A 12553-nucleotide genomic window follows, 5' to 3' on the forward strand; every position below is an offset into this window, starting at 1 on the left:
CAATGGTTTGCTAAACTCTCTACAACTTTATGTGCGGAAGGTTTCATGCAGTCTCGGGCAGATTATTCTCTTTTTTATCATCACACCGGTACTGCTCAAACTCTTGTTTTAGTTTATGTTGATAATATAATTATCACTGGTGATAACCCATTCATGATCTCTCGTTTAAAAAAGGCTTTTCATCAACAATTTCATATAAAGGACTTGGGTTCTCTCAAGTATTTTCTAGGCATTGAAGTTGCTCGTGCTTCTACTAGTTTGTTCTTGTCCCAACGAAAGTATGCTCTAGACATCTTAAAGGATTTTGGTTATCTTGGTGCGAAAACTGCTGTCACCCCAATGGAACAAAATTTGAGACTCACTTCTACTGATGGAGACATTATTCCTGACCCCGTAGTCTATCGTCGCTTGGTTGGTCAGTTAATTTACCTCACCATTACCCGTCCTGACATTGTGTTTCCTGTCAATCTTCTCAGCCAATTCATGCATGCACCACAGTGCCTCATTTAGATGCTGCTCATCGCATTCTTCGCTATATCAAAGGCACACCGGGACAAGGCATTCTTCTTCCTTCCAATAGTGATCTTCGCCTCTATGGTTATTGTGATTCTGATTGGGCGCATTGTCCTCTTACACGTCGCTCCACTACCGGTAATTGTATTTTCTTGGGCTCCAGTCCTATATCTTTGCAAACAAAAAAGCAAGTAACAGTGGCTTGTTCTTCAGCTGAGGTTGAGTATCGTTCCATGGCCAGTACAACCCGTGAGCTCACATGGCTGCGTTCTCTTCTTCGTGATCTCGGTGTTCCTCTTTCTGCCCCTGCTACTCTTTTTTGTGGTAATCAGGCTGCATTATATATTGCTGCTAATCCGGTTTACCATGAGCGTACCAAACATATCGAGATTGACTGTCATATTATTCGTGAGAAGATTGTAGCTGGTCACATTCGTACTGCCAAGATTCACACTTCCTGTCAACTTGCAGATGTGTTTACCAAGGCTCTTGGAGTTGCTCAATTCCGATCCCTCACCTCCAAGTTGGGCATTCTCAATCTCCATGCTCCAACTTGAGGAGGAGTGTTGAGATTACTAGAGATAATTCCTTTTATTTTCTAGCTATTATCTTCTTATGTACAGATTTATTCACTTTGTTTTATCTGTAAGTTAGATAAGTTCATTCTTGATGAGCCTTATCTCTTATTTGCCTTTACGTCACTTTTGTTGTAATCACCTAAGTTGAGTTAAAGTCTTGGACTCTTTTACCTGTATCTATTTATACACACAATTCAGTAAATGAAATTATCAAGTTGGAAACATATCAATATTCCTGTTTTCACACTTGATGACTTGAATTGCTCCCAAAGGGCATTTCTACGTTATCACATGATAGAGTCAAAAGAATGCATCCTGTTAAACACAATTATAGTACATAAAAACAAGAAAACCCAATCTACACTTTTTACATACATTAACACAGATACCACAACCAGTGCACGATTCTTCCGATAGAAAAGCAATCTTAGACTTTCCTGTAACTTCAATACATTGTCCACCTGCAGATTTATGGTTAATAGGTAAGACAATGAATATTTGTAGCACTAAATGACATGAAAAAATGTGTCAAGATAAAATAATTTGTAAAGAAGCTCAATCATATGGGAGTACACAATCACTATCATCAAGCACGGGAAAAAAAAAAAAAAAAAACATTTTCCTATGCACAACATAGAAATGGGGGAGTAAGTGATTTTATTTATTTTTGTTAATTACATAAAGACTTGAACCTAGGATGTACTCTGAGAGAGTCTTAAATGCTCTCTTGCCAGTACTTGATGGAAAAATTATTTGTTGCGGCTTTCAAAAGGAACCAGGCTTCTTTGGGGAATTGGTCTCTAGCAATGAGATTGCTAAGAAAGGTTTTGAGATTGAAGTGGCAGTGTCACAAAAATGCAATGCTGGAGTGGCTAGCTGAAGCTGGATCAATGAGGAATACATGCATGGACACATCTGAGATTTTTTATTTGAACTGGGTTTGAGTGCCAAAAGAGAGATTCTGGGTGCTTCAGATTTAAAGCACTGGTTTGGGTGCTTCAGATTTTAAATTCAAAGAGAGAAGAGAAAGAAGAGAGGAAGAGAGAGAAAGGATGGAGAGAAGGCAAGGAAGGGATCATTTTTTTTCTTAGATTTAATCTTTCAATTAATATTTAGGGTGTAAAATGATGATTAATCCTTCTGACGTACGGAGAATATAAAGGATTTGATGACACAGAACAGTTAAACACACGAATTAAAATTCAGGGGGAAAAGTGAAATTCAGGAACCAAAGTAGTACACTGGCCAAAATTAAGACAAGGGGAAGTGTTAAACTTTTCCCCTCTAAAATATGTTAGCAATCAAAAAATTCTTAAAACGGTTACATAAATTACTATTTTTAATAAGTGTTATACTTCTTTTATTATTGGACTTTCTCAAAGAGAGAAAAGAACGATGACAAATGAAGAGTTAAAATTGACATGGAATATTTAATAAATTTTTCTCCTGCATTTTAGTTAATGACCATGTAAAAGTTAAGCTTCTTGACAAAGTATAATTTCTGAAGTACTATCATGGGTAACAGAAATAGTGTTGACATTATTATAAATTGACCTTAACATGATACTCAATAATTATAGTTCAAGTTTTAAGTCCATAATTATAATCAATGCACACTATATTGAAGCTATATGTCATGCACTTCTTATAGATATCAATATATCTTCTTGGACCACCGCCATTTCCATCAACATTCATATTTTCATCTTTGATCATAATTCAAAACAACAGGAACTCAACAATACCGAAACAATGAAATAAGTCATGCAAGCCATTCTCAGATTACAAACACTTCAAAGACCAATCGAACCAAAGTATTACATTTCATGATAAGCATCCAATTCGGGGAAAAAAAAAAACAGCTAGCAGAGGTTGCTTAAAAAGGAAAACACTCAGTTGAGAAATCCAAGTAATCTGATAACTGGTGCATACCACAAAGAACCATAGTATCACGATTGTAGTTGAAGATACAAGACAAGATATGCTTCCTATCAGGAAAATAAAAGAGACCCATTATCTTTGAGTAATTTAAGGGAACATAATATTTTGTTTTAATATTAATTAGCATATAATCAATAAAAAATCATATAAATAAATAAATACATTTGCAAAAGAAGAAAATAAAAAAAGGTAGCATAATATACGAGAAGAGACGACGGGACAATTGGTCTTGCATCCCAGGTTACATGTATTGGGCTTGCATCTGTCGGAGCTCACTAGTGCTATAGGAGTGAACTGATCTTCGAGATTTGGTTTTTTGTTGGGTACAAACTGATCTTCCATCTAAGACGGGAACAAAATGTTTAGGATTCTACATACATAACTCAAATAATACTTCTAAGCAAACTAGCCACCTGGGCAGTGGGATAAAACAACCTGACGAAAGCGACCGATCGACCCGATACGAATAGAGATTAGAGACGAAAGTGAAAAACCTACATGCACACGTAGAGAAAAGAAAAGAAAAACTGTCGTAGAGCGGCCGCCATTGGAGCTCTGCTTCCAAAGCTCTCTTCATCCACTAGAACAAAACTTACCAATTCACCGTAATACATGTGCGTTGGGAGTGTTTTATTCTAGCATCTTACGGTAATTGAAGAGAGCTTTGGAAGCAGAGCTCCAATGGCGACCGCTCTACGACAGTTTTTCTTTTCTTTTCTCTACGTGTGCATGTAGGTTTTTCACTTTCGTCTCTAATCTCTATTCGTATCGGGTCGGTCGCTTTCGTCAGGTTGAGCTCAGGCCAAATTATAAGTAATTATTCCCTCCACCAGAATATCCTTGGACTTTCTTTTTTTGGTACCGTGGACTTTTAATTCATATTCACTGTAAGAAAATTAGGATTAAATACCAAATATCAATAGTTTTTCAGTAAAGCAGAAAGACACTAATTTTTTTTAGTTTAGATACTAACTTAGAGTAAGACATTTTGGATTAGGTCACAAATCAGTTTGTTATACAGTTGTGACTGTCAAACAGTTACAGTTGTAATTGTCGAACAGTCACAGTTGTGATTGTTTAAAATTTATAAAAAATCAAAATTTTTAAGGATTTTATACTTTTGATTTAGGTTTGGGAGATGAAGTCCTATAACCCAAAGACTAAACATTAAAGTTTAAACCTTGCAAATATTGAAAAAACAACAAATCAATAAAAAAGTTATGACTGTTAGACAATCACGGTTCCATATAACCATGTTTTTTAAAGTTAGTACTTAAACTGAAATTTAGTACTTAAAGTGAAATTCCATAAATGTTTTGATAGTTAAAATAAAAAAAACATTACAATTTGGTACCTAAAGTCAATAGACATTTCTTTGCCTTGTAAATTTTCAACACTTTCTATTGGTAAATTGGTAACGCGTTTTTAAGTCTATAATGTGCTAATTCGGCACGTGCGGGTTCGAGTTATGATCCTACCTTGCACATGCGATTTATTTGATGGCTATTAATTTGAGGGAATTCTATTTTTTAGAAAGATTGAAAAAAATTTTAAACTATGATGGTACGATTAAGGGGATTTTATTTACGTAAAATTGAAAATATTTTAAACTATGGTGGTACGATTTAAAAAATTAAAAAAACCACAAGAATGACGGAAATATGAGGCAAAACTACCATGGACCGTTTATGACATTTAGCCTAAAATGTAAATAATTCTTTTAACTTTTCAACTTATTTAATATGGCCAAACAGAAAACAAGAGTCTAGCTGATACTAAAATGATCTGGCCAAATTGGTAGCTCAACCATTGATACCATAATCCATATAGCGGTAGCTCAGCCTAAAGTGTTATCTTGAATATTTGATCATGTAATAATGACATTAATCATATATGCTAAATTTGCCAACCGGCAACTATTATTTTTATTTTCTCTTTAAGTTTCCAAGCACATCCGCAACTACCTTAATAATAAATATACAATTTTCTGCATTTGTACAGCAATACAAAATATCATTACACAACCAAATACATGCACTATAGCATAAAACTGTACATGTATGGAAGTATATATCATACCTAAACTACTGGTTTCCCCTCGCATACATCACAAATTGTATATCCAAGACCCTCACAGTATGGACAATTCTCTCCCTCATCCACCCATTCCAAGAACTGCATCATTGAACCAAATAATTAGAACTATATCCTGGACACTGCTGGAAAATGATAATGGCAAAAGCATAATGTGTGTGTTTGTGTATGTGCATGTGCATGAATGGGCACACATGTAAAATCCTCTGACCTGTGGTTCAATGTTTGGCTCGCCCGTTCCATCACATTCTGCAACAAAGAAATACAGATAAGCTACCAAGAGTATGAGGACCGCTGAAGACCATTTTAACATCAAATTGTGAGGTCGTAATTTATCAGAATCTGTAATAAGAAAGGCTTTTTAAGGAATTCATTACGAGCATATCAAAGTTCTTCAAAATCCAGTTTTCTTGTATTCCAGATGTTCATATTTTTCACAACAACACAATGGTCAACTCATAGGATGTCTGAAGGAAATTGAAGCATCAAACCCAAAACCAATTGGCAATGGGTGGAGAGGCCCAACACCTTTTTTTGTTTGTCTAAGGCCCAACACCTTATTAACAACTATGAAAGACCTTACATTCCCGATATGGAATCTCTCTCTCAACAAGGTCAAGCCACCAATTTTTATGGATGAACCTTTATTTTTCCAATAACTACACAATGAAAATGCATAAATGACTCTTCAAATATGTAGAATGAAAGACATGAATGAGTCTTCAAATATTTAGAAGTCTAGGAATTTTAAACAGTTTTGTAGTAAGTTTATAGGTTTTATAGATTCACATATAACCTTTGCTCTCATTTTGTGATTTTGAGATCTTAAAAACTTCTTCTGTTGTGTTTGAAAAACAAATGAAACACGCTGCACTATTTGGTTGTGTAGAAACATAAAATCCCTTTCTGAGATAGAATATTTGATTGGAGTAATCTCATTGACTAGGTAAATATTAGGACAACAGTAAGAAGCCAACTTCAGACCCTGTCCCAGCATATACTAAGAAAAGGAAAGTTCATAAGATAAGACTAATGGCTACTACTATCTCAGTAATATTACTAAAATCCATTTGTGATTTTTCAACATTATTTTAAAAATATCCAATCAAACAAAAATGTGAAAATACATATGATGCATGGTTGGATTAAGAGTATTACTTGAAAAGTTTAATCTATCAAGGCAATGGTTTCTGAATGAATATAGGGACAAGGTAGGAAGACAGACAAGAGTACCTGTACACAATAAGCGACCCTCGCCACGGCAAGTAAGACATCTTGTTGTGGTATCCATTTTCTTGCTTTCACCACTTTTTTTGTTTCTGTTCGTAAGTCTAGAAGGTTCTTCCCAGCGATTCTCTCCAAGGAGAAAAACTCGATGATGATCCACCTCTACTTCTATTGCACCTTCTTCTTCCACAACAGTTTTCCGGACCTCTGAAATTTCTGTTACAGAAGTAACTGCAGCTCCATTTACATGTTCCTGAAAAACAGAACCCACTCATCCATAAACAGAATTACAACTTTTCAGGCCATGTACTTATTCACTACAATTAACATTGCACCATGTTTTGCATTAGGAAATTTTCGCATCTACACATACAATTTACACCTGATCTTACAAAAAAAAAAAAACAATTTACACCTGATGGTATCGATTAAGATGGCAGATTGTACAGTCCAAATTGTCTGCTGCTTGTATCAAACTTAACAATTCAAACTATGCACTTACTGCTTGTTTTCCAACATATAAACCACTTGTGGAAGCTAGAAATCATTTGAATAGCATTTGCAATCTCATAATATTAGCTATATCTATTAATATAAAAAGATTACAGTGCAGCATAGTTCCTTGGTGGAAATAATACATGTAAGTATGTAACACATGAAGATGCAGATTATAATATTATATGGTCAAGCTATACTATGTATGTTCTGTTCTGTTGTATTTGTCTGCATGTTATGTGTTCATCTCATGAAGTGGAATCAAGAAAACCTTGTGTCTGAGTTAGCGGTGTAGAGTCAGAGGTTTATGTTGATTTCTTAATTAAGTAGGAAGGTTGGTACTGTTGGTGACATTTAGTTACAATGACTCTGGTTAAAGAAATGAAGGCTTACTTCACTTCAAATTGAACAATCAAATGAGTTTTTGGTTCCTCTTAAAGCAAACTGTTCTTTTTCACCCAAGTAAGGAATGCAAGTAATGACTTACCAGACATTCTTACAACCGAACTAGTACTCTCTACATAAATTACATTATTGCTAAGTGCAATTCCAAGTATGATATATTGGTGTTGAAACTTAAACATCAATTGCTCCCCTTATTGGAGGCTAATGGTATGTTGTCCCAAGGCTATGGAAACTGTGGCTTCAATACTTTTTAAGATTAGACCACTTACCATATTGGCTGACAATTAATTAACATGAATGCTGCAAGTCTGCAACCACAATAACCCTAAAACCTCATGATTTCAACATACCTTTGGAGTAACACCCTCAATTCGTTGCTCCATTAATCTTTCAAGAAGTTCTTCAGTCACTATTCCATCTTCAGGGGCACCTACGGAGGCCTGTCAAAAGTTGATTCCATGAGATGAATGACAGTTAGCAAACCAAGAACAGCTTTAACTAACCTATATAATTTCCATTGGGAAAGTTTGTTCAACCTGATGATTCTGAGTTTTTTCTCATCATGTATAATGAAATTTGTAACTTACTTGCCAAGTCTTCACAGCACGTTCGGTCCCGCTTGAGAAGCTAGAAAATTCCATGTCTTCCTCACCGGAGTAAAAACCCAATTTTAGCAATGCTTCCTGTCAAATCACACATATAGAACAAAATATTGCATAGCATATTTGGAAGAAAACACTAAAAAAGGAAAGAACCACACATACCCAATTACAAAAAAGTTTCTTATTGACTTCAGTATATGCAAAATACCTTTTTAACTATTGCAAATAACATTCACGGATATACATTTAATCTTTTAATCACAATATATCATTAAAAAAAATTATTAAAAAAAAAAAAACATAACAAATGAAGCATAAAAACCCCAAAACAAAACTCGCCTTTCAAAAGCAGACCTGCATTGCTCGAACCTCTTGGCCTTCCGATCCCTGCCTCAGAGCCTCCCTCGTCTTCTTCTCCTTCTTCACTTCCGAAACCGTAAACACCTCCTTCTCCTTCTCCTCCAATTCCAAGGGACTCGAAATGGAGCCGGTCTCCGCAATCCGATTCTTCTCCTTGAGTACCTGCAGCAAGCCGGCGATGTTGGCGATGGTGTCAGACTCGGAAGCCCCTCCCTGGAGCGAGGCCTGGCGCTCCAAGGCCTGGATTTTGAGCTTGAGGTCAGCGATTTCGCAGAGGAGGGCGTCGCGGTCACGCGCCCAGCGTTGCTCCTCGCGGACCCAGCGCTGTTCTTCTCGCAGCCAGCGCTGCTCCTCGCGGAGCCAGCGGGACTCTTCGCGCTCGTAATGGGAAGCATTTGAATTTGAAGAAAAGCAAATTATGTGAGATTTGAAGGTGAGGGAGCGGAGGAGGCAGAGAGAGTAGTGGTGGGCTTTGGGGTGGTGAAGAGTTAGAGGAGGAGGAGGGTGGAGAAAGAGAGTGAGTGAGGAAGAGGAAGACATCTCAGACTGAGACTGACTCAGAGGTTTTAGAGAGAAATTGAAGAAGAAGAAGCTGTGGATATCAATTTTGACGAAGCTTTCCAACCACACGTTCCGGGTATACAACAAGTATGCAACCCTCAACTGCCTTCGTTTGGCTAACCGCCACTATCAGTTATAACGGTCATTTCACAATCTCCTATTTTCCAATTATTATTATTTATTTATTTTAATATAATAGAGGAAAAAAAAAACTAGAAAATTCTCAAAAATACTTCTATACTATATTTTTTAAAAATAGGATTAAAATTATTATTTTATGCTGTTTTTTTTTTTTGGCCAAGATTATTTTATGCTGTTTAATTTTAGGTGGGACGCTTGTTTCAAACTGCATTTTTTCTCTTTGGTGTTATGGACACTACATTATTGTCACTCACTTTTACTATGAGTAAAAACTCAATCATAAAATTAAATTGCATGTGATTATTTTCTCTCTTGACTTGTATGTTAATGCATATTAATTTTCCACATGGACCACACATGATATGTAATAAAATTACATTTGTATGATGAGAAAATTTTAGCTAAAGGACTCCAACTATACCTCATTTCTCTATTCAGGACATGAATTTCACTTTTGTCAACTGAGAACTGAAACTTTCATTTTGTGTCAATTAAGAATCCTGTTTTTTTCAATTTTTATTTCAACTTTGGCCCAACTTTGGACCCATTAATCTTCACCAAATTCAGAAAAATTATACTGAGTTTAAAGATATGCATCAACTCTTTACAACCATATAAAGATCACCCAAATCGGACCTCTACAACTCTGGATAATCGGCCCCAAAGTAGGGTGCTCAAAACTGTCCAATTTTCTAGATATTTTCCCAGAGGTCCGATTGGACAATTTCAGATATTTTACTTTGGAGCCGATTATCTAGAGTTGTAAATGTCCGATTTGAGTAATCTTTATATGGTTGTAAAAAGGAGATGCATACCTTTAAACTCAGTATAAGTTTACTGAATTTGGTGGAGATTTGATAGATCTAATGTCGGGCCAAAGTTGACATAAAAACAAAAAAAAAACAAGGTCCTTAATTGACATAAAATGAAAGTTTCAGTCCTCAGTTGATACAAAATGAAATTGATGTCCTGATAGAGACATGAGGTATAGTTGGAGTCCTTTAGTTAAAATTTTTCTTTGTATGATTGTCATATGTAACTAAGTTTAATTAGTCAACAATCATTAAGTATAGTGCTTTAAAATCAAAATAAGACGCACAGAAAAAAATCTCTTGTTCGATCGCATGGTTTTTGGACCTTGTATTTTGGTCTCATAAGAAAAACACTCCAAAAAACAAGGTATATCCATGGATTTAAATTTCAAAAATTTTGGCGAAATTTCACCGAAATTTTTCGATTTTTTGAGGTATGGAAATTTTAACCCTAAACCAACAAAATTTCGTTTCAATTTCGATGATTTCGCCGAAATTTTCGACTGGGTGGATTTATGGGTTTTGGGAGGCTGGGTTTTGGGGAGGTTGGGTTTTGGGAGGAGCTGAAGCCGTGGAGGAAGAGAGGAAGGGCTGGGTTTTGGTGGGTTTCAGCGGCAGGGGGCGGCGACAGAGGGCGAGAGGAGGGAGAAAGAGATTAGAGTGGGCTAGTGGCCGGCACCGATGAGGGGATGAAGATGCCGAGAGAGAGAGAGAGAGAGAGAGAGAGAGAGAGAGAGAGAGAGAGAGATGAATGAGAGAGAGCACGAACTGGACTTCTGATGGAGGATATGACTATATGAGAGAAAGAAGAAGAATAGAAAAAAGAAAGAGAAAAGGGAAGAAAAGAAAGAGAAAAGAGGGAGGAGAGAGAAGAGATAGACTTAGAGTAGTGGGTTGCGTGAATGATGAAATGAGGAAAGAGAATGAGAGTAGACTAGTAGAGTGGGTTGCGTGAATGATGTAATGAGGAGAGAGAAATTAACATAAAAAATTTAATTTGAGTTTTTAAAACTCATGTTTATAAATTTACAAAAATATCCTTCATTTCAAATGCTCATATCTCTTAAACTATAGCTTCAATCGATGCACAGTTTGCGCTTACGTGTTCGTGTGTTCGAGACCTTTCCAACAAGCCACAAATCGAAGTCAAAAGTCCAATAGTTCGAAAAGTCAAAAAACAGGTCAAACTAATTTAAAACAAAAATTATAAAATTAACTCAAAATATTTTATTTCTCAAATAAATTTTTAAAATAAAACTTGAAAAAATACGGGGTCTCACAATCTATCCCTCTTATAAGAATTTCGTCCTTGAAATTCCCAAAGAAAGTAATAATTGAACAACTTCAAACAAGCACAACAACAATAATCTAAAGCTCTGAAAAGTTCTTTTCATTTATAAAAAACTGGAAATAAATTTCACAACCTCTGAGGTGTTTGTTCAATCAAATTTATGTAATTATTAATTAGTGAACTATTTTTTTAACAGTATTTGCCTCCAACGCACATTATATTTATCTTATATTACATGAAACCTACTATATAATTTGGTCTATTCAATGTTTTTTATCAATGTAGTAGATAATATGTTAAATAAACATATGGTAAAGTTTCATTCAAAATTTCCGTATTTTGATAGCAATTTCCGTCGTTTCCGTCTAATTTCTGTCGAAATTTTAAAATTTTTGAAATTTCCATCGAAATTTTCTCGAAACCCGAAATTTTATTCCTTGGGTATATCCCAAAATTTTAAACCGATTCAACCCAACCCATTTAAAACATAACTTGGGTTGGATTCATCCATTTCTAGCTTAACCAAGTCAGATTAGGTTAGTTGGTTGATTGAACAAAAACCTAAGCCTACCCAACACGTGTACACAGAGACGGACGTACCTCTACAGCCACCCCATGTTTTGGCAAAAAAAAAAAAAAGCTTGTAGTAATATTAGCCCAAAAAATAGCTTGTAGTAATATTACCAAGAACACAATACTCAATTGTTGACATGCACCCAATAACTCCTTTTGAATCTTTAAATTTAGAGTTAGCTTTTTGAGTTATGGTTTTAATTTAGGGCTTTCAATTTCAATTAAGAGTTCTAAAATTTTAAGTTAGGGGATGTTTGAGTTTGTTATAATATGTTATAGAACTATTAATTTTTTAAATTGTTGATATGTTGTTAATTTGTTAATTTATTTTATTAAATAGTCATTAATTTTTTAATTGATCACACATAATAGACAATTCTAATATTTCACACATTATTTACAATTTCATAATGTGTTGTCCTCCATTTATGAATTATGTCATGAACTTGTTAGAACAAGAAAATCATAATAGTTGATTGAGAGATTGATTCGTCTTGTGTTGACTCTTCCTGTTTCGAGGGCAACAACTGAACGAACATTATCATCCATGAAATTTATTAAAAATCGACTTCGAAATAAGATATGTGATGAGTTTTTTGCTTATTATATGGTTATCCACATTGAAAAATATTTTGTTGATACTATCAGTTATGATTTTGTTATTGATAATTTTTATATTATGAAGAATCGTAGGGCACAACTTAAGTATGTGTATTTTTTGTTGTTTATTAATGAAATTCACTTCGAGTTTTCTTTGAATAAATTGCATTCTAAATCAATGAAGTGTTTTAATAAGTTATTTGAATTTGAGAAGTGTCATAAACATAAACAGTATGCCATCGAAATTTCAATAGCCTTAAAGTTTAGCCCACCCCGTTTTAAATTTCTGGGTCCGTCCCTGTGCGTACACCCCTATACGTTTCCCTTCACTAACGTTTAAGGTTGATGGACACATTTCAT

The 12553-nt window shown here is 35.0% G+C and overlaps 1 protein-coding gene across 1 annotated transcript; it reads right to left on the minus strand.

The window, feature by feature from the left end:
* Positions 1 to 4924: 4924 nt before the first annotated feature.
* On the minus strand, positions 4925 to 8862 carry PTAC5 (plastid transcriptionally active 5). The gene is made up of 6 exons (XM_086232197.1): positions 8210 to 8862; positions 7841 to 7936; positions 7604 to 7693; positions 6360 to 6606; positions 5338 to 5375; positions 4925 to 5207 (listed from the first exon to the last, which is right to left on the minus strand). The coding sequence occupies exons 1-6, from the start codon at positions 8753 to 8755 to the stop codon at positions 5112 to 5114; spliced, it is 1113 nt and encodes a 370-aa protein (XP_086088323.1). The 5' UTR covers positions 8756 to 8862; the 3' UTR covers positions 4925 to 5111.
* Between the last annotated feature and the right edge of the window lie 3691 nt (positions 8863 to 12553).

Source organism: Dryas octopetala, chromosome 2, assembly GCF_963921425.1.
Source record: "Dryas octopetala chromosome 2, drDryOcto1.1, whole genome shotgun sequence".
NCBI lineage: Eukaryota > Viridiplantae > Streptophyta > Magnoliopsida > Rosales > Rosaceae > Dryas > Dryas octopetala.

Bases quoted from the DNA above. Each gene is read 5' to 3' on its own strand.
- PTAC5 (XM_086232197.1), bottom strand. From the start codon at position 8,755: ATGTCTTCCTCTTCCTCACTCACTCTCTTTCTCCACCCTCCTCCTCCT. The intron at 7,694-7,840 runs GTAAGTTACAAA...AACTTTTGACAG, and splicing joins GTGCTGTGAAGACTTGGCAA to GCCTCCGTAGGTGCCCCTGA. The intron at 6,607-7,603 runs GTATGTTGAAAT...TCTGTTTTTCAG, and splicing joins TTGAGGGTGTTACTCCAAAG to GAACATGTAAATGGAGCTGC.